The 24,158-nt window shown below is 46.4% G+C and overlaps 1 protein-coding gene and 1 long non-coding RNA gene across 3 annotated transcripts in view; one reads left to right on the top strand and one right to left on the bottom strand.

Moving 5' to 3' along the window:
* LOC149352219 (uncharacterized) overlaps positions 1-24,158 on the bottom strand; it is a 103,714-nt gene that overhangs the window by 1,430 nt on the left and 78,126 nt on the right. For both annotated transcript variants that reach the window (XM_089581389.1, XM_089581390.1), the window contains exons 34-48: positions 22,554-22,661; positions 17,640-17,693; positions 17,407-17,460; positions 17,289-17,342; positions 17,003-17,110; positions 16,851-16,904; positions 15,701-15,754; positions 15,098-15,151; positions 13,944-14,051; positions 9,985-10,038; positions 8,731-8,766; positions 8,597-8,632; positions 8,486-8,503; positions 3,849-4,327; positions 2,040-2,331 (exon numbers count right to left, since the gene is read on the bottom strand). In XM_089581389.1, the coding sequence (XP_089437515.1) occupies positions 2,040-2,331; positions 3,849-4,327; positions 8,486-8,503; positions 8,597-8,632; positions 8,731-8,766; positions 9,985-10,038; positions 13,944-14,051; positions 15,098-15,151; positions 15,701-15,754; positions 16,851-16,904; positions 17,003-17,110; positions 17,289-17,342; positions 17,407-17,460; positions 17,640-17,693; positions 22,554-22,661 (1,563 nt within the window). The remainder of the gene's footprint in view (positions 1-2,039; positions 2,332-3,848; positions 4,328-8,485; positions 8,504-8,596; positions 8,633-8,730; positions 8,767-9,984; positions 10,039-13,943; positions 14,052-15,097; positions 15,152-15,700; positions 15,755-16,850; positions 16,905-17,002; positions 17,111-17,288; positions 17,343-17,406; positions 17,461-17,639; positions 17,694-22,553; positions 22,662-24,158) is intronic.
* Positions 1-24,158, top strand: part of LOC149352220 (uncharacterized) — a 46,400-nt gene that overhangs the window by 4,924 nt on the left and 17,318 nt on the right. The window lies entirely within an intron of this gene.

The following is a 24,158-nucleotide window of genomic DNA, read 5'->3' as shown; positions in this document are numbered from 1 at the left end:
CCTTTCCCAAGCATTTCGCCCCAGAATGGCCGAGCACCATGGCACGGAAAAGCTTGTACCCATTAGAAATCCTGTGGGTACCCGGCGGCACTGGTGATCAAACCCAGCTTCCTGAGTGCACAGCTTGGAAATGTAGCTTGCGCCTTCAAATACCGCCACTGTGAGCGACCACTGTGCGAGCTTCGTGCCTCATCCATGTTTCAGTTATTGGCTGTCTGTCTCCATCTGTATACAGGGTGTTTCACCTAAGACTTTTCACCATTTTTAAAAAAGGCTTTTGGAGTTAGAAGAGCGCTTTTTTCTGGCATGAAATTGTCAGAATAAAGCTAAAGAGTATTAACTGGCAAGCTGGTTAACTAATAATAAACAGTCAATTTTTTAACTGTTAATGCTAGGCTACTTAATTATTGGGAGGCCTGTAGCCCGCAGTAAGTAATGTCCATGTCAGTTTTTAGAATTTCGAAAACCCTGTTACCCTCGGCTCTGTGGCCCAACAAATTGGGGCTACATCGTGCCAAAATACAATGCATTTCGAGAAGCTTGCAGGCGAAGCCACCTCTCCAGTGCGCGTAACTCGTCGAAATAGGCAACATTTGCTGGGCCTCAGCACCGAGGTCAACCGCGTTTTTGAAATTCTAAAAAATGATATGGGTATCACTTGCAATGAGCTACACGCCGCTAAATAATTAAAGAACCTAGTAGTAATAGCTGAAAAGTTAACTTTTCAATAGTAGTTAACCAGCTTGCTAGCTAGCGCGCATTTGCTGTGTTCTGATGTACTACACCGCTGACAATGCTATGCCGCAAAATCCGCTGTTCTAACTCAACAAGTCTATTTTTAAAACTTATGAAGTTTAAGGTGAAGCACTCTGTATATCCTATTAAGCCGCTGGTTGGGCCCGACAACCAGAGGAAACTCGTGGAAAAAGTTCGCATTACTTTAAGGGCCTTCGGCTTGTAGAGTGGAACTAAGTAGCAAAAAATCGCGTTCCACGCGAATATTTTAAGAATATTGCTAACTTCTTCACTAGTTCAGAGCGTGCGACTTTATGCGACTTTCCGCACAGCTAGCAGAGCAATGGCCATCATCATGATGGACATGGTATATCTCCAGGATGACAGCACGCACCCCAGGTGTAGGGGGAACTCGCAACGTTACTCGTGTGGCTATATAATATAGACTCATCGAATCTATGAATTCGGGTGCAATGAGGCATCGTTCCTTGAATTTTCTCACTGATCACTAATAAGTAGCTCTAAAGAGTTCGTCTTCGTCATTTCTATCACTGCTTACTGCGACAAGAAAGCCTTGTTTTCGATCTCGTCTTGGTTATTCCCTAAGTGCCGTGTAGTCAAAACAGAGACGTCAAGCCGTCCTTGTAGCGGACGTAGCACAAGTCCTCAAAGTGTATGTGTCTCAATTCTTATATTCCGCGTCTTCCCATTCACCGGAGAAGGCTGTTCTGCCGGACATTCGAAATTCATGTCATTTACAAACTCCGCTGCGCATTATGGGAGCCGTAATGGCAGGAACTCCGCCTAACAACCCGGAAGAGATTGCATCGTACAAAGTATAGCTTGCATGCACCTTTGTAACGTAGCCCAAGATAGCGCTTCGCCTTGATGTTTCAGACGTATCATACGGCATTTTCGAAAGTGCGTTTGGGGCCTTTCTGGACGGTGCTAACTCATAACAGTGCATCTATATCTATCAGTGCGGGTCCCCACTATAGTAAGCAGGCATACACCGAACTCTATCGATGCAAGCAGACAGAGTACAAGTTGAAAATTAGAGACTCTGCAGTACCTAATACCTTTAAAATGTCCAGAAAAGAAAATAAGAACCTTCCTCATGCCTTTCGCTGACTTCTTTCGGAGCCCGACCAAACGCTCACCGAAAGCCCCAGCCACCGCTGATGTTCACGCGTACTTACTGCCGCGTTTCGTTCAGCTTCGTAGCATGTTCGGAATAAAATAGCACCCTGATGAGGCATGCAAAGAAGCAGCATCTTATTAAAGTCCGCGGCAAGCGTTCCCACCTGGCAATCGTCCACGGGTACCGTGGGACTGTCCTTCTCGAAGCTCATCTGCGCCTCGTTGCGGCCCCGGAAGCGTAGTGCACGTGCGTGGTCTTTGGTCCGCTGGCTGTACCAGGCGTTCACGTTGTTGCACACGAAGGTAAAGTTCTGGTACGCGCTGGTGCTGAGGAGACCGAGGAAGCGCAGTTGCACGTCTCCCACGGTTCGGTAGCGCAGCCTGAAGCCGCCTTTCAGGTTGCTGAACCACGAGGACGAGTTCCTGGCAGCGGGGCCAGAGGCAGGCTTCTCCCACCTGTGCGCCATGATTACATGAAGGAGGCATTTTAAAGGAAAACTGCAGCACTCTTTACATGATTTCGCAATATTGAAGGATTCAAATCTATGTGGGCTGTAAGTAAAGCATGCGAAGTGTTTTTGCACTAGCATTTAAAATAGTGACGTAATCAACTATTGATTTTGCGCTTCTCTTCAATGCAACGGAGGAGTGCAGGGAAATTCAGTGTGACGTCACGGAAGGTATCAGTTCAAATTACCGCTGTCATCAGCCACACGCTGCCCTGGCTCGTTAGACGCTGAAAAACAACTATAGGCAGGGTTTGCCTTCAATGACGTTGTTTTTTTTTCGTCAAAGCAGGCGTTTGTGCGTTGGAAATATACCGATACCTTCGATGACGTCATCATGCGCCCCCCACTTTGCGTTGTGCGCTGTGGAAAAGCTTGAAGAGCGTCCGGATTTTAATATGCGATTACTTCACTATTTCAAGTGCTAGCTCAAAAAGACTTCGCATGCTTTACTTGCAAGTTTCACACATCCGATCCTCTTAAGCTCGTTGTTTCTAAAACCTATGCACTTTCTCTTTAAGTATCCGCGCTGCCCCTAGGGGCACTCATAAGTTGTCGCGTGCAAAGTTAGTCGCTGAAGTATTGTCGTCTATTTCACAAACTTTCAGCATTTAGCTGCAAACACTCAGGCTTCGGATCCCTCTACACATACAGGGGGATTTTTTTTAACTTTTGGAGATTTTTTTTATTTTAAAAACTGTGAGAGATACATCGGTGCGGCCTGTTGAGCTGGATTATACAGAAGGCCAACATTGTGTATCTGATATGGATCAATATTTACACGAATAATTAACTTAAGTTAACTAGCAATTTTGGGGGGGTTTCGGGGGCCACAATTTTATTACGAAACTGATGCCCGTCAGCATCGAAGGTGAGCCCTGTTTTTAAATCTTCTTAATCAGCAATGCGGTTCGAAATACACATTTCAAAGTCTGCTCAATTGGCATTCGCGCATTTCCTAATTATAAAATGGCGTGAAGTTTTCTTTTACGTTATCAAATATACCGAATACGCCTGTGTTTGATGCATAGGAAGTGCGAGAGAAGCAATTTTATAAATATGCGATGAGAAAAAGCCAACTCAACGAGTTTCTAAATGACTGCCTTTTCTGCTTCTTGCTTTTTCCTGACATAGTTTTCTTCGGACTTTCTTGGTTACCGCTACCAAACAAAAGTGCCCATGATGTCACCATTGCATCTATGTGAACTTAGTGTGCGTATGAAGGCCATCTTGAAAAACCACAACATTCGATCCGGTATCTGATGCATATTCGTCAACCTCACACATCTAAACAACTTCGCAGCACATATAATGCAGCAGAAGGAAAGTAAACAAACTGTCCATCATTCTGAAAACAAAAAGGGCCTCAGAGGAGAAGGCGAAACAAGAATTAAACTTATTTAACTAATCCAAGAAAGACGAGAATTATGAGCTCCACTGGCCAACAATTTTCTCCGGCGGACCCACCTGGACAAGCGGGCCGAGACCGTGTCTCCGTCGGCGAACACGCAGGTCTCTCCGCCGGCGCGCATGCCGCAGTAGACGCGCACTGCGTCGTCTGGCACACCCAAGTTGGGGTCCACCCAGTACCACCCATCAGGGGAGTCCGGATGCGCAAGCCGCAGGTCGCGGCATGATCGAGACGGGTTGGGCCGGGAGCCTACAGGGCGCCGGACTTGCTCTATCTCGCGCCGCAAGATGTACACGTTAGCGAAGATGTGCGTCAACGTTCGATTGATTTTTTCGTACGCCGCTTCGTCCACTGGCTCCGCGGTGGCCGTAGAGTTCTTGTCATCGTCGTCGTTGCCGTCGTCGCCGGTGATGACCGCGTAGTCTTCTTCCGTGCTGGTGTTGTCTAGTTTTTCGAGGCTACGTTTGAACCTGTTGTGCCGGTCCCTCTGGAACAGCATCTCTGGTGGAATCTGAGGCCCTTCGCCCGGCGGACCCTGGGAATCACGCATGCAAAGCGAGTTACGAAGGAATTACGGTACCTGCTTTGACTACCCTGCTCTTTGCACTGAGGTTCGTACAGAGGTCCTGTCTAGGGCTCTTTGTACGTTCTTCCAAACTTCTCCCTATGCTTGAAGACTAGTTTGATTCGATAGGATTTGCATCGTGCATGCTACAACGTGCGTGAAGAAAGAGGCATACTTATTACACACTCACCGTATTCACTGGCCCGCAGCGCTCATTTCTGAACTATTCGTGATGATGGGCTTAGGTTTGAACAACCCTGAGACCAGGTCGATTATCTTCAGCTCTGAAAAAACGCAGTTCCTGGGCACATATTCCCGCAGTGTTGCATGCTCCACCGGGGCGTTTGTGCGGTGTTGTGGTCTCCCCGCTCTACCAGAAAGCGTGCTCATTTCAAGGTAATATGTATTGGTGAACTTCATGAAGTTTAGTTTCAGAATTATATTTTATGGTTTGTCGACACAGGCGTCAGCAGTATGCGGCTGCATCCTTAATTTCATCGTACAGGTGACAATATGCGTCTCATCAGAGTGGAATAATCATCAAGATAAGATATAAAGCGGATACCGCCTGAAGCGATGTTCCTGGCGAAGCGACATACGATGGCCATGGCCGTCGCCTACCGTGACCGCTGGTACACCCACTCGAAGTGACCAAACTTGGCGATAGCGCGGCGCACTATCAGTGTTGCTCTGTTGCCGCCTCCACACCGTTCAGTCATCTCATGTCATCAGGGTAGTATCACTGTGCTAGTACGCCATTTTCAAGGCTAAACAGTACAATACACTGATGAGAATTCTTCTGGTAACACATTGCATTTCTAAGAGACATGGCGCTGTGGGGCCAAACTACATTCTGCGGTGCTGAGACTTGCAAGAAGTGACGTTTCCCTCCCATACTTTTCAATAATAATTAACAATACATACGGCACAACAGGGTTGCTTCTCCTATTTCTACCAATCATTCACTGAACTATTTCGATGCATGGCTGAAACGTATCGAGCGTCAGCAGCTCCTTCGCTGAAGCCATGCTAGGAAAACAAACTTTGCTCTCAAAATAGAGCTATATTTGAAGTTACGTACTCTCAAAGCCTTCTGCTATTGGCTAGTCTCGCGAGCTACTTCCGGGCGATGAGCGAAATTTCCTGCAAACCCAGAAACTGAGCAATGCGGTGAGCGACAGTGGCTCTGCGGCCCTCAGCACATCGCGCATGGCGTGTTGCCGCGAATAATTGCAACACACGGTAGTGCTTTAAAGCTCTCCCGATTTTATTCCGGTTCCCACACTGCGCAACGTTTCTTGAAGAGAAAGCGCGGTAAACGCTCAGCTTAACACACATACAAAGTTCAAGCTAGACAGTCAAACCACGCTATAACGAAACGGTTTATAACGAAGTAATGGATATAACAAAGGAATACCTGTCCCCTTTGAAACTCCTATAGAATACCATGTACTTAATACCTAGTTTTTAAGAAGCAGAACTTCCTACGACATGATATAATGCATAAAAAATAAACAGTACTGGCAATTTCTCGCTGAGTATATCGATTTGTAACGATGCGCCACAGATAATTCCGTAGCCATTCAATGCAGAAAATCGAAATGGCCGCGCATAACCGGTTCGTTCAAATGCCGCACACACATGCGCAAAAGATTTCGCGCCTTAAGCAGGGATCGCGTGAGTGTTACTCCGGTCTGTCTGTCGGCTTCGGCACGAGATACCCGCGCACCCATTTTTACCGAAACTAGAGTCCGCGGCCCGCTGAACAGTGTCCCTTGACGCGGTACGCATTGCATGCTGCGCCTCGACAGAGTCGCCAAGGTCATTAGCGTTCCCTCGCTCTCCAACCTACTCGATGTGCATGGCTGGCTGGGAGCGCGCTGTTCATCTGAGGTGCCGTGTGCAGATTAGTTTCGGTGTTCGCGGCCTGACGGTATCGACACGCCACTTGTTTCACAAGGTCAAGATTAGTGACAGTGGCGGAAAACAAAACGTCTAAGATGATTTCCGTTTACCAGAAAGCAGGCACAGTCAAAGCGGTTGCATCGGGTATGAAGAGCCAGGCAGCGAAAGGCTTTGACGTCGCTGCGCGCAAGATGTCTGCAATCTTCGGCAAAAAAGAAGCAATCACTAGCGCCGTCGCCCACAGTGTGAAAGGAGAGGGAAAGAAGCTAAGAGACACATGTCTTCGAAGTAATTAAGGCAGCTTTTGTGACGTTATTAAATGGTTTTGCGGTAACTTCCGTCTAGCCTACTCATCCTCCACTATACATGTCTGCCATGCAGTGAAGTATTATAGCCAGCGTGCTCACGCGTCATGCAGAGAAGAAAACCAAATTGGGCACTAGCTACGGAATCGTCGCCGCGCCCTCTTTCACCAGGGTCCGTATCGGCTTCAGAACCGAGAAAGTTGGGCTAAATATTCTGGATGAGTTTCATCCCGTCCTCTATGACAATATTCGTCGAAGACTCATTTGCTAGGCGCCGCGGAAAATAAAGAAAAACGCGCCTGCGATGTCGAGGGTGACAGGTTTGATTGGTGTACCAAAATTCAGCCGCGTCGGGAGCGTTTCATGGGAGTGTTGAAGTTTTCCTTAACACAGATCGGCGGCAGAATAAACGCCACATGTGTTGTCCTCGATCTAAACGGTCCCAGAATGCCCGCTGTCATGTCGCAGCTGCGGCCAATGTAACCTACGGCTGTAACGAAGTAGAGGCCATAACGAAATGATCTCTGATCCGCTTTGACTCATAACGAGGTTCCGCTGTATACTAAAAAAGTGGGCGTCTCCCCTGAAAAAGGCTGACATCATTAATAAAGGTGTCAGCGATTATTGCCCTTACACAAGATGTTTTCATTTCCACCGCCGTGGCTCAGTGGTTTTGCCGTTCTAGTGCTGAGCCTACGATCGCGGAATATAATCCCGGCCCCTGCGGCCGTAATTTGGCGGAGGGTATATGCAAAAGTATTATTGCGTAGTATATGAAGTTTAACGCCTCAAACTTGCACATGGGCTCTGCAGGGACGCCGAAGTGGAGGGCCCAGGATTAATTTCGGCCACCTGGGTTTGTTTAACGCACACTCGTCGCACAGCACACGGGCACTGTTGCATTTTGGCTCCATCGAAATGCGTCCGCCGCGGCCGGGATTCCATCCCGCGACTTCGGGCACAGCAGCCGAACACCATAGCCACTGAGCCACCGTGGCGGGTCGAAATGCAAAAAATACTGGTTACCTTTGCGATTTCATGTCTGGCTAAAAGCTTCGGGATGTTAAAGGAATACTGAGTAGGTGCTTTCCTTGGCCGCTTTCAGCTACTGTAACTCTCTAACCTTTCAAAGAGCAAAAGTGATTAGTTATGAAAAACCGCTTTCATTACGGCCGTCTACAAACCACATCGTGATGTTTGTCCCGTTATACCGCAAATGCAACCAGAATACATCTGCCCTGTGCACGCTTCCACTTTCACGTCATGTCAGAAGCTTCAGGCGCCAACAGTTTCCAACGCGAAGACACCAGCTTCAAAAAGTGCTGCCTTTCGACTAACAGTTTAATTTTGTTATAATATGGCTTGCATTTTGTAATGATATGGCCTAATATTTGAGCAAGCTTTAGGAGTCTAGACTTAATAGCCACTTAGGAATCTTTAGTGCGTTAACTTCGGTGAGTTGGCCAAATGAAATTGGTCCTGCAATGGGCAAAACAGTTTGCAGTGCTATTGCGTGTTTTTTTGCGCTTGTATGTGTCTGCTATGAACCAACTAGCCCAAAGGTCTGTGCTCCTATTGCGCTTCTTTGACTGCACTGTTCGCTGTCATATGCGTACTACGACGTTACGTTAGTAAAATCTCTAAGAAACTATTTGCGTCAGTGTTCTCCCATCCGAGATACGTTTTTGTCAGGGGATATAATACCAGTGTGCCTAAATAATACATTTTGCCTTTCGAGCATTGTCAGCATCATGTTAAAGTTTTGAGCGAACTCCATCATTGGTGGAAATGACCATCCAGACATGAAGAAAAAAAAAGTAGAGGAAAGCAAAAAAAATGTAATTCATTTTTGCCACGAGTCAGATATGACATCACGCATAGCTAACATGCAAATAGAGATTTCAAAAACAATACTCACAGGAGGACCTGCGGGTCCCTGTAACAGATAAAAAGGCACAAAGTTCAAATTACCAGTTATGGTCAGAGAAAAGATGCGGTATTTCTCGCTAAAGATATTTTACGTGCTTACCGGAGGTCCAGTTTCACCTTTCATTCCGGCTGGTCCCTGCATCAAAAAAAGAGAAAGAGAGAGAAGGCGATAATTTAATAATTTTGTGCCGCAGTGCTAGGAATGGCCTTCTGTAGAAAACGGAATTTATTTACCTGAACACCTTTAGGTCCCGGAATTCCTTCAGGTCCCTGCAGTCACATGCCCCAAGAAATAAATATATAATTCCTGCTCGAAAAACTAACGGTATTTGCACACGAAAAAAAAATAAGCCCCAACGAAAATCTGCGTTTGAGTAACGGAAATTCACCGCGACAAATTAACTCAGATATGCATACGTATACTGCACAAATTTGTTCAAAGAAATAATTTTTTTTTGCTTTTATTATTTGTCGTGTCGTTCGAAAACAGAATGACGCTCGCTACAACTCCCTAGAAACAATGTCTATTTAAGCTTCTTTCCGCAGTCTCATGAAATGTTGCGCGATTTCAAACGGAGCCACAGATGAAGTCATCATGCTTTGTTCTTTTTTTTTTTTACTTGGATCCGTAGCGAGTAATTCTATACCGAGCTCGCGAATACTTCCACCTCTTACGGCCACAATATCTGAAAAAAAAAACGTACATCGTCCTGCTCCTTCGATTTTTTTTTAATGAACCAACATAACTGGTGACTTAAAAAGGAGGTGAAAGTACACAACGAAGCTGTGTGAACATGAGCATTCGTCGACTGCGCCAACCAAACACCTCTCCCCTGAAGTATGGCACTTCGCTTTGGAAGCGATGATATAGCCTGCAGAAAGCATGCAGCGGGCAATGCTGTCTTGATTCCAAATTTACCAGCAAAAACGAGGAAGCGCGAAACCCTTTATATGGCTTCATGGCTTCATATTGTACAGTCAAGATTTCACAAGGAAATTTTCGCACCTATATTTTTGAGAAGAAATGAGCTTTCTCTTTTGATGATACGTTTGCGCAAGTCAGCAAGTTTAACAGCCACATCGTGGTTTGTTAAGTCGGGCTCTTTCTGCCAGAATGTTTATGAACTCTGATATTTCTATTAATTTCTGTTGTATAAACCATATTTGCAATTGCGATGATCTACCGTAAAGTTCAGCTGTTGTAGTTGCATTTATTTTAAGAAAACTGTGTCTGACATGCAGTGAATTCAAACAATCTAAAAACGTTTCAACAACAGCTCATACTGACAGCGAAAGCTATTCAACAGGACAACCCATAGTACTAGGCAGACGCTTAGGTATGTTGGTTAGACATTATCGGTGCAGCGCATATGAGAAGGACGAGATGAGGCACAAACACAACGCTGATCAGCGTTGTGTCTGCGTCTCATCTCGTCCTCGTCGTATGCGCTGCACCGATAACCACAGTACTATCTTCTCGATACATACCGGCTCTCCCTGTGGTCCATCCGAGCCTTTGGGTCCTTCCATCCCGATAGGACCCTGTAAAAGCAAGTTGGATTGAACTGAAACCTTTCCGCGCCTACCCACGATGACAGTCCCACTTTCAACCATGGTAGCAGCAAAAAAAAAAAGAATAAGTGTTCCTACTCATTCAAAGTGAGGGCACGTCTGCGAGCAATGTATAATGTACATATCATTTATCAAAAATAAATGTACTTTTGGAAACGTACTACTAAAGAAAGAAAGAGTTCTGCTTAAATGGTGAATGCGAAAAATTCTCAATCATGACTCGAAAATCGCCCAAAAGCACAATCTGGCCGGTCCTGTGAGTGCCCTGTTTGTCGACGTTAAAGCTGCTTTAAATGCTCCCCGATTTCTCCGAGTACCCGGCGCGAAGAAGCGGCAGTGAAATATCTGCACCATACAACCCCGTCCCGTCACTCGCTCCCTAGCGCACCTAGATCTCGTGAGCGAAGCCGGCGCGTTCCCAAGAGCACCCTCTCCGCGCTCACAAGTCCCTGTGGCCCGAGTCTACCGGGACAATATGGTCTTTCGGAGAACTCCAGTTATTGGTTGCGGCATACTATGACGCGAACGCCGCACCTGTTCGCCCCGGAGTAAGTGCCGCACACAGCTTCCGCTAAAAATATAGAGAATAAGATTTTTCATTCATTTTGTTACCCTAAGTGCCCATTATAACAATATACGGGGGGCATGCATCATCAAAAACTCGTCAAAGCATTGTATCGTGTCATCACAAGCTAAGAAAACCAGTTTATCAAAAAACAAATGAAAAAGTATTAGCTTTTTTTAAAAACACTGAAGAAAAAATACGGTGAGTGCGGTATACACAAGCAGTATACAGCGGTGCGCGCCCAGTTGGGTGACGATAAACACAAAAAAATAAGTGAAGTATTTAGAGCACAAATAGAAAGAAAGTAAAGATAAAAATAACGAGAGAGAGATAGAAATAAAGTGAGAGAGAAAATTCTTTCATTCAAGTCCGTAATCCTGCCTAAACCACGTTCTCGTAGTAGCGTGACTACAGTGTCTCCAATTTTTTCTTTTCTCGAGATGCAAACAATGTCTTTATTAAGGTCGCTCTATTCATTTATCCCCAGGTAAAGGAATGAAGACCGTAATAAATTCGCTCGTGCAAATGCAGGCTCCACTTCATGACCATGGTCGAGCACAAGAAAAATGAGTGGCAGGTTTAATTTTATCAGCAGTGTAGTCAGAATGGTTGTAGTAAAGTTCGTGAAAAAACAGACGATGAGCTTCGCCCTAGTTTCCGACAGCTCGAGATTTAAGGGACGCTTAATCATTGATATCCTGGAATAGGAGGAATAGTTACGTGAAATAAAACGAGCAGCTTTGTTTTAAAGAGATTGTAGTGTGTACATATTAGAGATGATGGATGAGGGCTCCCGATAAGCGAGGCATATTCGGGTTTCAGGCGTATAAACAAGGAGTTTTGTTTCCTTGCTACCAAGACGCAATGACCGTCGCATAAAACTCAGAATTTTGTGAGTATTGGCTAGTACGTAATCAATGTGCGCTTTCCAAGGAAGGTTAAGGGTGAAGGACGCACGAAGGCACTTATTACTGTTTGAGCTCTCACCAGGATAACTGATAAGATAGTAGTACGACTCTTGGTTACACGTTGTAAAACACACCGGCTTTGTTTGTTTTTTTAATGTTTGCAGTCATATGCCGGTCATAACACCGATTAGGTCATTTTCGATTTGCGAACTGTCACTAAAGTTAGTTATAGGACGATAAATGGCACAGTCGTCGCCAGACAATCTTAGGGAAGAGGTAATATTAAGGGAGGCATTGTTAATAAATGCACCGAAGCTAGCTCCTGATTATAAAAGCAGATATTCTGTGCTTCGTTTCTACCACTCCAAGGGGTGTGATTTTAAAGGGCCACTGACCAGGGTCCGGACATTTTTGAAAAACAAGCCCACTGCATAGATGAGGCATCAAAGATAACCTCTGCAAAATACTAGAGCCATGCGCGCCCCGAAAAGCTGCGAAAATTCAAATCAAAGCCCGTTCGTTCTTTCCTTCCTTCAAAAACGGGCCCGGCCCACTACTCTGCACCCCGCTGACGTCAAGGGGGGCTACTTTCGCTAAAGGCACTCCATTGGTGCATCGTTCTGACTGACGGGAGAAGGTTGGGCGTAGCCTTGGCGTCGCGTCGTCTGCACAACGCTTTCCGCAGCGCCTTCTGTTCTGGCTCATGCCTACAAACCCGCATGAAGGAACACAAAAAAACAAAAAAACTGCGGAGGGAGCGTGCGGCGACAGCCTTGAACCCTAGCCATAAAAAGTAAAAAAACAGTAAAACTGAGCCCCCCCCCCCCCCCCCCCCCCCCCGCCGTGATCCCGTCACGAGACGCTCTGCGTGCGCGCTCCCTTCTCAGTTTCTTTTCTTCTACGCGAGCCCCCCAAAACAAGGTTTTAATTAGTAGTGCAGCCGAGCCTTTCCCTCGCTCGCCCACTTTACCGCTCCGCACACATACCGCTTATCTTTCGTGCATCTTGCGTACGCCTTGACTCCAATGAATGACTTATGCTTTGGAGCGGAGAAAAGACACAAACACACAGAACACAAACACGCATGGAGAAAAGCAAACGGGCGGTTGCCGGGTCCGCGCTTCGCCGTGTGTTTCGAACACAACCGACTTCCGCCCCTCCGCTCGTGAAACGGTGGGGAGGCCTAAAAGAAAATGAAAAGGTGGCTCGTTAACTGGGAATGACAAACAGATGTATGAAAGGATGCGCTCGCTAACAAGTCTAGGTGGTCGAGCCGATCGCGCCTCTCGATCGTTCAGTGTGCGGAGAAAATGCAAAAACCAAGAAAAGAATTCTATTGAAGGCGGGGCCATGACGTCGCCCTGTGACGCACTCCACAGACACCACGCCTCCGGCTTACACCGGAGAAGGAAGGGGTGATTTTGCCTTGCCGAGCCTACTCGACGAGGAGCGGGAGAGAAAAATTTCGAGGAGGGAATGGAAGGAGAGGAGGCTCGCTCAAAGTGAGGTAGAGAGTGTCTGCTGGCCGCGGGTGGGCAGGGGGCCTTTAAGAAGCGGAAAATTTTCTTCAGACGTGCGTGGGCCCCCTTCATACTACCCGCCCTCTTCATTTGACTGCATATGACTGCTCGCTTTCATGTTTTCGCAGACGTTGTCACAGGAGGGAATCTTCACTACCTGAAAAGCTGCTGGCATACGCATTCCGGCTTGATTACATGTGCCCACTCCCATGCGTCACTTAAGACGGCAAACACCGGAGAAAAGAATAACTGGAATAAAATACAGCAAATATTGAAATGTTAAGTTCAAAACTGCGTTAGTGCAGTAAAATCTAAATATATATACTCAAAAAAGCAAAAAAAAATTGGCTGTGGCTTAGCTCTGGTTAAACCTGAAGGATTGCGAAAGCAGCATCTGCGCGTAGCCATATATTGTTGCGTGAGCTACATTGCCCACAGTCTCGCCGTTTTGCGTGCTCTTGCACGACCATACTGCGCATGCGCGAGGAGCAAGTGACGTCACTACGCATGTGCAAATGGCGAGCGCGGCGGCGGCACCTCAGAGTCACTCGCCCAGCGACGGCGGCGGCGCGCCAGTTGTGCGCCGTGTGACGTCACTGCTCCTCGCGCATGCGCAGTATGGCCTTTCCTCGGCTCCGCGAAATGGCTCGGTGACTAGCGTAGTGTTGCTTTCGCAACAAAACATCAAAGAAGTTAGGCGGATTCATTAATCTCAAACAAATGGGTTCGATAACTTTATGGTTCTTCCCTTGTGCTAGGCCAGCGAAAGAGCGTGAACTCAGAAATAAATAAATAAATAAAGGAACAAAAAAAAGAAAGGAAAAGAAAGCAAGTGAAAGGGAAGAAAAGAAATGATAATGCAAGTAAGAACTAAGGCAGAACCTGCGCTCCTGGAGGTCCAGGAGGTCCGGTGTCACCACGCTGTCCTTTTTCTCCTTTTTCGCCGGTGTCTCCCTTGGCGCCTGTCCTACCCAACAGGCCGCTGTGACCCTGAGCATTACAGCTGTAGGTTAGTCACGTAAGCAGAGCGCACATTGTTCAATGGGCGCGATATCCTCACTAGTGAAAGACCTGTACGCTTGGACTGAAAGTATTAAGACTGGCGCTAAGAAACGGCTTGATTCCAGGCTTATACATCGAATTTACAGTTCCTGCGTTCAACGCCCGAGAGTTTATGTGAAAAGCTGTCGCAACAGCAACCCTTGCGTGAGCAACGTAGTTTTGTCACTGATAGTTCACCGCGCTTCGACATCCAAAATTCTTCGCGAGCGCCATTGAGAAATTTGGACGCTAACTGGGGCGATTACGGAAACCAAGGTCCTGAGACTATGGTTTTCGCATTTCGTTGAAGCAGTAAACCGCTGAAGAAATTCGCTGTTTCGTGACGTACTTTATATGGGCGCTGCGCAGCAATTTTTTAGCTATTTTTTAGCTTTCCCTGCGTTTATCTGCCGTGCCCATACGTACGACAGATCAGATAACAGGAGAGGCGCCCATTTAACCTTCCTAATTCTTCTTGTTTCTTTCTCGAATTGGTTTATTGTGAACGAGATTTCTTTGGTTACCTGAGTCGGGTATCACTGCGCATTTGACATGACTCTGTGCCTCGAATTCAGTTTCGGCAAACTAATGCATCCCCTATTTGTGGAAGAATAATTTCAATCAACAAAAAACCCTGAGGCAGTTATAAAGGTTGTAATGCACGATAACTGCGTGGTAGTTTGTCTTTCTGCTTTGTTCCTCAGCCATGTATGCTGTATTAAAATGAACAACGTGAAACACGCCTACGAGGAGACAAAAAAGGGCTGCAGCGTCTGTGTCTCATCTCACACGAGCCCATGGGCGGCATTTGGTTGTTTTTTCTTCTAATTTATCATCAATTAATTTTCAGCCACAAAGCGATTACACTACTAATTTTTTAATCAACGTCACAAATATATAATACATAAATAAACATTTGATTAAGAATTCCTTGATTTCGATGATTATTGGCTTCCTTAATTTAGCATGCAAGCAAGGTAAGGTGCCACGTATACCTTGAGTCCTCGCTTGCCTCGGTCACCTTTCATTCCCTTGTCGCCTGGTGTGCCCTAAAAAAAGTGAATAAAACATTCCAGGTGGGCCATTAAGTGTCAACCCAATCGAGCCCAGTACACACAAGATGTATAATGATACCAGAGTCGCAAAGTAGCTCATACGCCAGAGCGCTTTTGTGAAAGAGGGAAGTATTAGGTATAGTTCGTTGTTCATGGCGCCACTTATTTTACGCGAGCGTTGATCAGCCCCAGCCATTCATACGGTTTCTGATAGGATCCACGCAGCGCAGCTCTGCTTATGGGCTCACGCTTTCCAGCTGCTGCTCGTAATTGAAAGTTTCGTACAAAGCATAAGCATGCAAATACCACTCTCACTACACTACACTACACTACACTACCACTACTACCACTACCACTACTACCACTACTACCACTACTACCACTACCACTACCACTACCACTACCACTACTACCACTACCACTACCACTACCACTACCACTACACTACACTACACTACACTACACTACACTACACTACACTACACTACACTACACTACACTACACTCTACATATTGAACAAGAAACGTGTTAGCGTCACATACCACGCTTCCAGGCTGGCCCGGCGCTCCCACTAAGCCCGGGGGTCCAACGTCACCCTGCGAGAATGTGTGTATTGAAGAATGCACTATCGATTTATTTTTCACTCCACGCATATGCGTCATTGAAACGCTTTTCGCCATGCATACGGTAAATGCGTGTGGTAAATGTCTGTTGAGTCGTCCAATACATGTATTCAAAGCTTGCTAGAAGCCCGAATGCTTGTTATCTAGACAGGGCGATACGGCATCACAGATTGCCTCGCCACGATAGGCCAACAAGAACCTTGTTTTCAACCCACACGCAGCTATTACGGGCAACTTCCGACTGCCGTAGTCTGGGCTTCACAGTAGCGATCCCCGTCTTAATGATACTAGTAATGGCTACACGCCAAGAGAAAGGAATGCTTTTCCAGCTGAATGTTTTCAAAAAATATGCAGCACATGCCTTTAGTCAATCAGCAGATGGCACCAGGTAGCGTTTCGGCCCCGCTTCAATGTTTTCTTTTTTTGTTTTTGTTTTTTTTTTTTTTGCTGCCGCAAGCAGTTTATCCTAGAAGCACAAAAAATCGGGCACGAACTAACTTACGGCATAGATTCAGGAGCGCTACTCCAATTTTATTTATTCCTTGAAGCCAATAGGCTCTTTATACACGGGTTTCAGGAAATAAATCGGTTTTAAGTAGTACTCTTTCGTGTTTGGTGTCCCTTTGTCCGTGTCCTAGTTTCTGCGCTCCCGTTCAAGCCGATCAACCATGCTGATCAACTTCTTCCTTCATTGCTGACATAGAGAACCTGCGCTGCCCAGGTGGCACTGCCGTTATTCCACTAGGTGCCTAAAAACTGTTGCCGTCAGTCGCTTGGGCCGCTACAAATGCGAGAGTACATTCTGAACGATTAGAAGCCCGCGTTTGGTTGATAGCACTATTTGCCTCGCTTGTGTAGACATAACCCAGATAACTGACACGCACCACGTGTGGCTTCGACAGAGCGCAGAAGCTCACGCCAATAAGCTCAGGAAGGTGGCGTGAAATAGCACTACGAGTGCACCAAAAACTGCTTGCTCCTGTCGCTATGCTGTGTGTTACGGCGCTGCAATAGGCATGGCAAACTTCAGCTTGGGTTCCCTATACGATATACGCGTCATTGCACTCACTGCGGGACCAGGTGACCCTCTCAGTCCTGCTGGTCCCGTTGGTCCTGGTGGGCCCTGTGAAATGACAGCATAGCGCATGTTCAATCTTACACAGCGCATTCAACGTACATGAAAAGTAGCGCAGAACAAAGGCGTGACAAAAAGGCCCTAACCGGTGGTCCCGTGGGGCCCTGCAGTCCTTCTGGTCCGACCTGACCTTTGTCGCCTTTCTCTCCTGGAAGACCGACGTCCCCTTGGAGGCCTGCTGGACCCATCGGACCCTTCGTGACGGTGGGAAGAGGCGGTCATGAAAAAAGAACGAACAAACGCACTCAATGGAATTTCTCATCTGAACAGCAAAAGGGAGAGTCTTCAAATCTTTAAGAAGGCTGCACGAAGTTCAAGTGAAAAAAATAAAGCTGCAAAAGAAGGTTTCATATGCCTATATGGCAGTCTCACGGGTTTTCCGGGGGCTCCAGGTATGCCCATTTTTCCCATTTCGCCTTTCGGGCCCTGTAAAGTGAGCGGTCGCGCATTAATTTCTTTTGCATGACAGGCAAAAATGGCCAGATCATACCATTGGACCGGGTTCTCCTGGCTGACCGTCTACTCCATCAGCCCCTCTCTCCCCCTTCGAAGACAAAGGCGAAAAATAAGAACAAGTATATCAAGAGTTTTAAAAAAAAGAGTGCATGCGCAGGCAAGGCACAACTCCTAAAAACTTCAAAATATGCGGTGTGATAGGCAGTAACACTTGCACTGCTTTTGCATGCGTAAACTTGGAACAATGCATTTGATTTTTGTGCTTGCCTTTATTCCTGGCAGTCCGGCTTCACCCGATGGCCCAGGAAAACCTGGTGGACCCTGCAATTTTCGATTCGATAAGAAACTGTCCCGTAAATCAAGATAGCCACTTATGCGTCGGAATTGTACTTCTCGGTTTAAACGGAGAGATAAAACGATACCCGAATTCATTTCTGGAAATTCGGTTCTAACCGAAAAAGGTCAGTATCCGTGACATGCACGCCACAGCTAGCTGTCTATTGAGTAGAAATTCCTCTAATTAAAAGGACAAAGTTAGTAAAAATATGAATCATGGGAAGTAACGGGGCCAGTTGGTTCATTTTTCTACTTAAAACAGTGCGCAGGGACAGGACAAAGTCTTTCAGTAACTCTTTCAGTAACTTGAAGCCAAGGCTGCAGATGAGGTCGTCCGAGAAACCAACTTCACGTAACAGTGTCAGCTGTGTCTGGACGCTCATTCATTGGCGCACTCGAAACTGGTAAAACTGGTAATTCATCGGATTCATCGGCGCACTCGAAACTGGTAAAAAGAGCTGTGGCCACAGGCGCATTGAGGAGTGCCGTGAATAGATCCTGCATTCACCGTCAGCAGCAAAGCGTCCAGACACAGCTGACACGGTTACGTGAAGCTGGTTTCCCGGACGACCTCATCTGCAGCCTTGGCTTCAAGTTACTGAAAGAGTTCCAGCGACCGGACCCCAAGAAGCCCCAAAAAATAGAGCGGAAGTTAGCCGTCATGCCATATGTCCACGGTGTCAGCCACGCACTAAAGAAAGTGGTGGGGCAAGCTGGTGTGGACTTAGTTTTCAATGCGCCCAGCAAATTATCCAAGTTGTGCAAAATGGTCAACCAAGGCGCTGAAAAAACAGCACGTTGTAAAACAAAGCACAAAGACAAATTCACCGAATGCGACAGTGATGTAGTTTATAAGATCCCCTTGTCATGCGGGGCGTCATATGTTGGGCAGTCAGGACGCTGCGTCAACATACGTCTCTTGGAACACGTCGGCAACATCGAAAAAGGATATGGCAGCAAGCTAGCGGGACACGTGTCGGACTGTGAATGCATTCCACACTTTCGACGCTGCAAGAGTCTGAGAAGATACCCCCGAAAGCTCATGCGAGAGATATACGAAGCGTTCATCATTCAGAAGAATCGTTCCACCTGCGTAAGCACACCATCACTAACGTTGACGAAAAAAGAAATGGGTTATCTGGACAAACAATGACGACAGAAGTGACAAAATTACGATTCCATGGCTTTCTTTGTATTTTTAGACGATACTTTCTGTATTTATTGCAAGCAAAGCAGTAAATTCCTCAGTTGTAAGTCAGTGCTGTGTCTGTGTGTTTCTCGACTTTGTCTTGTCCCTGCGCGCTGTTTTAAGTAGAAAATTATGAAAGCCGTGCTGTGGGGAGACTGTGGTATACCGCTGGATTAGGAGCGCGGTGGTGCCTTTGCAAGCGCTGCACCGCTACGTTGCATTACTCCTCACCAGATGACCTCTGCTACTGCTAAGTTAGCTCTGTTCACTGTCATCACCTGCTTAGGGCAGTTAAACAGGTTCCACGCCTGCATGCAAGGACGCTAACGCGAAACTATACACAGACGTCACTAAAAAGTGTCATGTTTTATCTACCACGACGGTTCGACGGCAATTCCATCGCCGCCGTCAACATGCAGACCACGAGATGCCCCGCCCTCTCGCTCAACCAGCTCGACCGAACGACAGCATGACAATCCAGTTTTTCCACATCCGTTTTTGTCCGAAAATTTCATCAATTACCTTGCAGTTTTTTGAACAGCGGCAGCATTTCCTTCTGCAAGCAGTGATTTGAACGCGATATATACAAAAATTAATTACTCGCACGGACAAAACGGCCAAAACGGCCAAGTTTACTCAGAAAAAACAAAACGGTAATTCCTCTGTAAAAATATTATTCGCCGGGAAAAAAAGAAACACTAGAATTGCGTTCTGAAATACACAGAGAAAAGCAGATAATGGGTGCCTGAAGCCTCAATACAGGTCGCCAATCAGAAAGGCTTGTGACCGTCTTGCGCTCGTAACTACAGCTGTAACGACAGCCTCTGCGTACTATTGTAAAGGCGCCAAAAACCACACACACACACACACAAACAAGGCAAGAGAACGGGACAGAGCGCCTGTCCGTTCTGGCGCGCTGTCCCGTTCTCTTGCCTTGTGTGTGTGGGCGGCTTTTGGCGCCTTTTACAATGAATTACCAACTAGCCCAGCAAGAAGTTCTCTGCGTAGTATAGCCACGGCAGTGATCAATCACGAGCCATTCCAACATGTGAACTGTTTTGGGAATTCGGCTTCTGGCTTGTTTCCTGACGACAGCTGTAGCTTCCACAAATCAGCCGGAATTTAATGAGACAGCATAAATCCACAGTTTGTAAAAAACTGCTATTAGCTACTTAAGCGCTCAAAGTAAGGCACAGCAGAAGACGTTCTCGAGCAGTATTTTCCAGTGTTTTTGCACTGTTCTCACGTCCGAACAGCGATAAACGATGCCCAGTACTCCCTCTGTACGCTCTTTGATTTACCCACTGCACCGCGCACCGCGCACACCAGTCCCAGCACAACGCGGGGCTTAAAGGAACTCTAAGAACAGACTGAAATTGGTCTGTATGGACACGGTACCGCGCTCTAATCACAAAGAGACCACTCACAGCGAAAACGGAGCATTTATATAGGCTAGAAAAGGCAAAAAAAAATTAATTCAGGTGTCCCCACTACCGGCCAGTGTCACAAATAACCTGGGTCGGCAAGGTTTTTAGAGCGACGATCCCAGACGCTAGGCTACACCGCCATTCACTTCAAAACAGTGCCTTCTTCGATGTGGATGTGCCGAGTTTGAATTGACTGGCAGGAAAAAATTTTAATGCAATATTAGCAGCAATAAATGCGTATTTTTCTGTCGGGAAAACAACAACATAGCCAGAAACAAACAATGAATTGATTTTGAAAACTAAGGAGAAAATGGGACGGAGGTGTCCCCAGCATTTGAAAAGGATTAATAGAAAAGTCAGGCACGAGATGAGACACGTACAAAAAAGAGACCTTTGTGAGTGTATCTCGTCCCCGATCGAGCCAAAAGCATGGACTGCTTTCAACGCAAGAGATAACCAAAAATGATGTAGTTATCTAGAATCACTGCAGTCGCGCCTTACGGACTTCCGGTAAGGACCACAATTCGTCGCACCTGGTGCGTACGAGGTATGGTAGTTCGTCACGAAAGGCGCCCCTGAAACGCACTTCTTTCTGCTCCTGTGCGTTTTGAATAGCAGCTCATCATCCTCCTCAGCTCTCATTGCCTCGAGAGTCCCACACTGCTACAGTTCAAATCAAATACTGTCGTTGGCCGTTTTCTCCTGCACGAAGGGAAAGCACGCCACCGGCACATTTCCAGAACCGAAAATATTTAGGATGCAACTGCCAGGTGCATGGTTCGCCAAGCGTTGCATCCGTTACCAGTAAGCAGCGAACGGCGTAGAAACGGCTTCGTCAAAGTAGAGTGTTTCGGAACACCTTAAGTGGTTGCTGACAGGGACCATAGGCCAGAGGGGGGGAAGGGGGGGGAGGGGGGGGGGGTCAAGGGGCGTTGCTTCCTCTCCTCCTCAGTATTCCTCCAGAGGGAGCCCGCAGCTCCCTCCAGCACTCCAAACAAATTTCTGACATAAGCTTCAATTCAAGCACGTTATTTATTGGAAGCACAACGGGTCTGAGCTAGTTGGCTTAGTAGCCAGTTGTAAAACATTTCGTTTCAGTAACTTAAAACAGTCGTGTTCGAAAGAACTCGTTTATTGTCTGACACCTGTCCACTAGCATGATTAGCAGAACTGAGACAGATTATGCGCAAACTATTTTCAATCCAGCTAGTCATTTGTCGTTTGTAGATCTTTATAAAACCGTCCATTACAGTTCAAGCATTCTATGCATGGACAAATACACCTTTTAACAGTGCAAAATAAGAGAGAATATAAACAAGAAATGTGAAATTTATTATGTCAATAGAACATCGAAAAGATCCGTAAGCAGCAAAATCGACTGGAAGTCTTGCCCCCCCACCCCCCTCAAAAAAAAAGTTTCGGAATCCCTGGTTTCTGACATCCGCGTCCGACACCACCACGGGAAAAAAGCGACCTAGCACGAGCGCACCCATTCGTGCTCCCCATAATGGCCGCATTTTTTGCCGCCACTGTGTTCCGACAACGATTAGCGTAGCGTACCTCACGCCGTTTCTTTGTCACGCTAAGCCAGCTGAGCGCCAAGATTGCCTGAACTTAGTGTAAAAGTACAAAATAAACAGCTTCCTCTATCTACCCTTTCTTTTTTCTTATGACCAGTTTCAGCGCTTGTGGTTAAAAATAACAGCTTTTTGCTACTCTATTGCCCGCACCTCTTCAACTGGAATTCCAAGCAAAACTTCATTTCTGATGCTCGGTTTAGCCTCCTCACTTAATTGCATAATTCCAGGTGTTCCCTGCTTGGAATTGGCACAATTGTCAAAAAGTTTTTACCCAGCGGCGTCCCTATGAGAGAGATCTCACCCAATAAGAAGCAGACATACTTTTTTTCCCGGAATTTTTTAGCCCGCCCTTGGTTTCTTTAAACTCGATTATAGGTGCCTCCTGGCTTGGGCGCGACTAGCTAGAACGCATTTCATAGTGCGATAAGCCTGCGCGGTGGAGAATGTGGTGTCGCTGTCTGCGTACACGGCTCAAAGATAGTTCCTGTGTGGCTTACTGCATGGGGTGGATTAACGTGATAAGACTTGTTTAAGTCGGATTTAATCGTTAGGCCATGGTAAAAAGCCACTTTTTTTTCCTTTCCTTAGCAAAGCGTGGTGCCATATGGGGTCACAGGTGCTGCAGGTCAGCGTAATCGGAGAAACTCACGGGCGATCCTTTTGGGCCTTCCAGCCCTGGCGGTCCTTTGACACCCGGCACTCCCTGAAGGCCAGGCTTCCCTTCCTCACCTTTCGGTCCCGGGGGGCCCCTCGGTCCCTGAAAACGAAGCGCCGTTAGATGCAGCAGAATGAAAACTCTTCAAAGTGTACCTTGCATTAGTTGTCGAAGAGAGTAGGGAAACCCGCGACATAAACTAGCAAATCATTGCCATATATTTATAACGAGGGTCCCGGTGCACTCTTGGACTTTGGGACCCTCGTCTGTACATTTATGATCTTGTGTATACTTTTTTGGGACTAATAAACCATTATTTCACCAAAATATAAAACTCATAGATATCAACAAACAAACGTTCCCAAATTAATTGATATCTTCCAGGTATTATGCTCATCGAAAAAGAAAAGACTAACTGAAGAGGAACACCGTAGAATTTAATTTTAAAACCTTCAAATGTGTATCTTGCACCAGCCGGGCGGGTAAAAATGCGACATTGCATGGGAAAAATGAGACGCCCTTGTAAAACTTCCAGATTACACAGTTTTGCAGCCAATGCGCACGATTCTGGTTCCTAGGGCATCAACACAATCCTGGCGAGCTTATCCGCATTTAAAAAAAAATACTGCATCTAGACAGAACCCAGAACTATTTCTTTCTATGACCCGTTACGACTAGGCCCTTCTACAACCACTTTTTGCGTATAGCCTGACTTGGCAATTCTTTTCGAATTTACAACCTGCTCCGGATTTTTTTTTTCTGTGTTAATGTCACGATTGTTTCTCCGTCGCCTGCTCCTTGTCTAAGGGACATAGGATTTGTATCGATTCCCTGTATGTGAACACGAGGTACGGGACGGGATTTTAGGTAAAAACCAACAGAACTCGTTCCACCGCCAGTGTGCTCTAATGCAGCTGTCCTTCCTCGCCGGAAAAAGCACGGGGCTAATTTTCAAGAAAGTTTGTGCCTTTTCTTGCCCTCCTAATTCCTCACTTTTTTTTTTTACTTTTCTATGGAGGGCGTCCCCAGGAAGACCAAAGCACTTGGCGGCATTGACACTGCTAGATGCTCTCCATAGCTTTCTTCAAGTTGCCTTCGTTCCACTCGTCTATCAATGTTTTCTTCTAAATGTTCAGACCATCCTGAAGAGCAATAAAAAAAAAGGCAGAACTTTAGATCAAGAAATAAAACCTTTATCTTTACCTTAGGTACTGCAGAACATCACATTGTATCATTTCGTCTCAAGTGCAGCCTGCAGCTGGTACAATTCGTTCTCAAAAACATGAAGTGCAAACATTCCTAAACTTGCATGAGACAAGACTAAGGACCAACTGTAATAAGAAATCCGGGACGCTTGGTCGGTTGAGCTACACAATTTTCAAAAACGTGACGCGCAGAATTATTTGCTTTTTTTAATGCTTTTTGTTCGCAAAGGCTCATTTCGTATTTTTTTTTTTTTCGTGCTTAGAAGAGGCTGGAACGGTCAGCCTTAAGTTGAGTAGCAGATGTGGGGGGCCGTATGTCCGTGGTCCGCGCCGACCGGCTGTGTCCCAGCCTGCCGGACCCGAACCGACCTCGCCGTTGCTTCCCCGCCCCGTC

This window comes from Amblyomma mixtum, chromosome 3 (assembly GCF_055824585.1).
Source record: "Amblyomma mixtum isolate Tamu chromosome 3, ASM5582458v1, whole genome shotgun sequence".
In the NCBI taxonomy this organism is placed as follows: Eukaryota; Metazoa; Arthropoda; class Arachnida; order Ixodida; family Ixodidae; genus Amblyomma; species Amblyomma mixtum.
The sequence above is the reverse complement of the archived record's forward strand: the minus strand, read 5'-3'. Positions and strand labels throughout refer to the sequence as shown.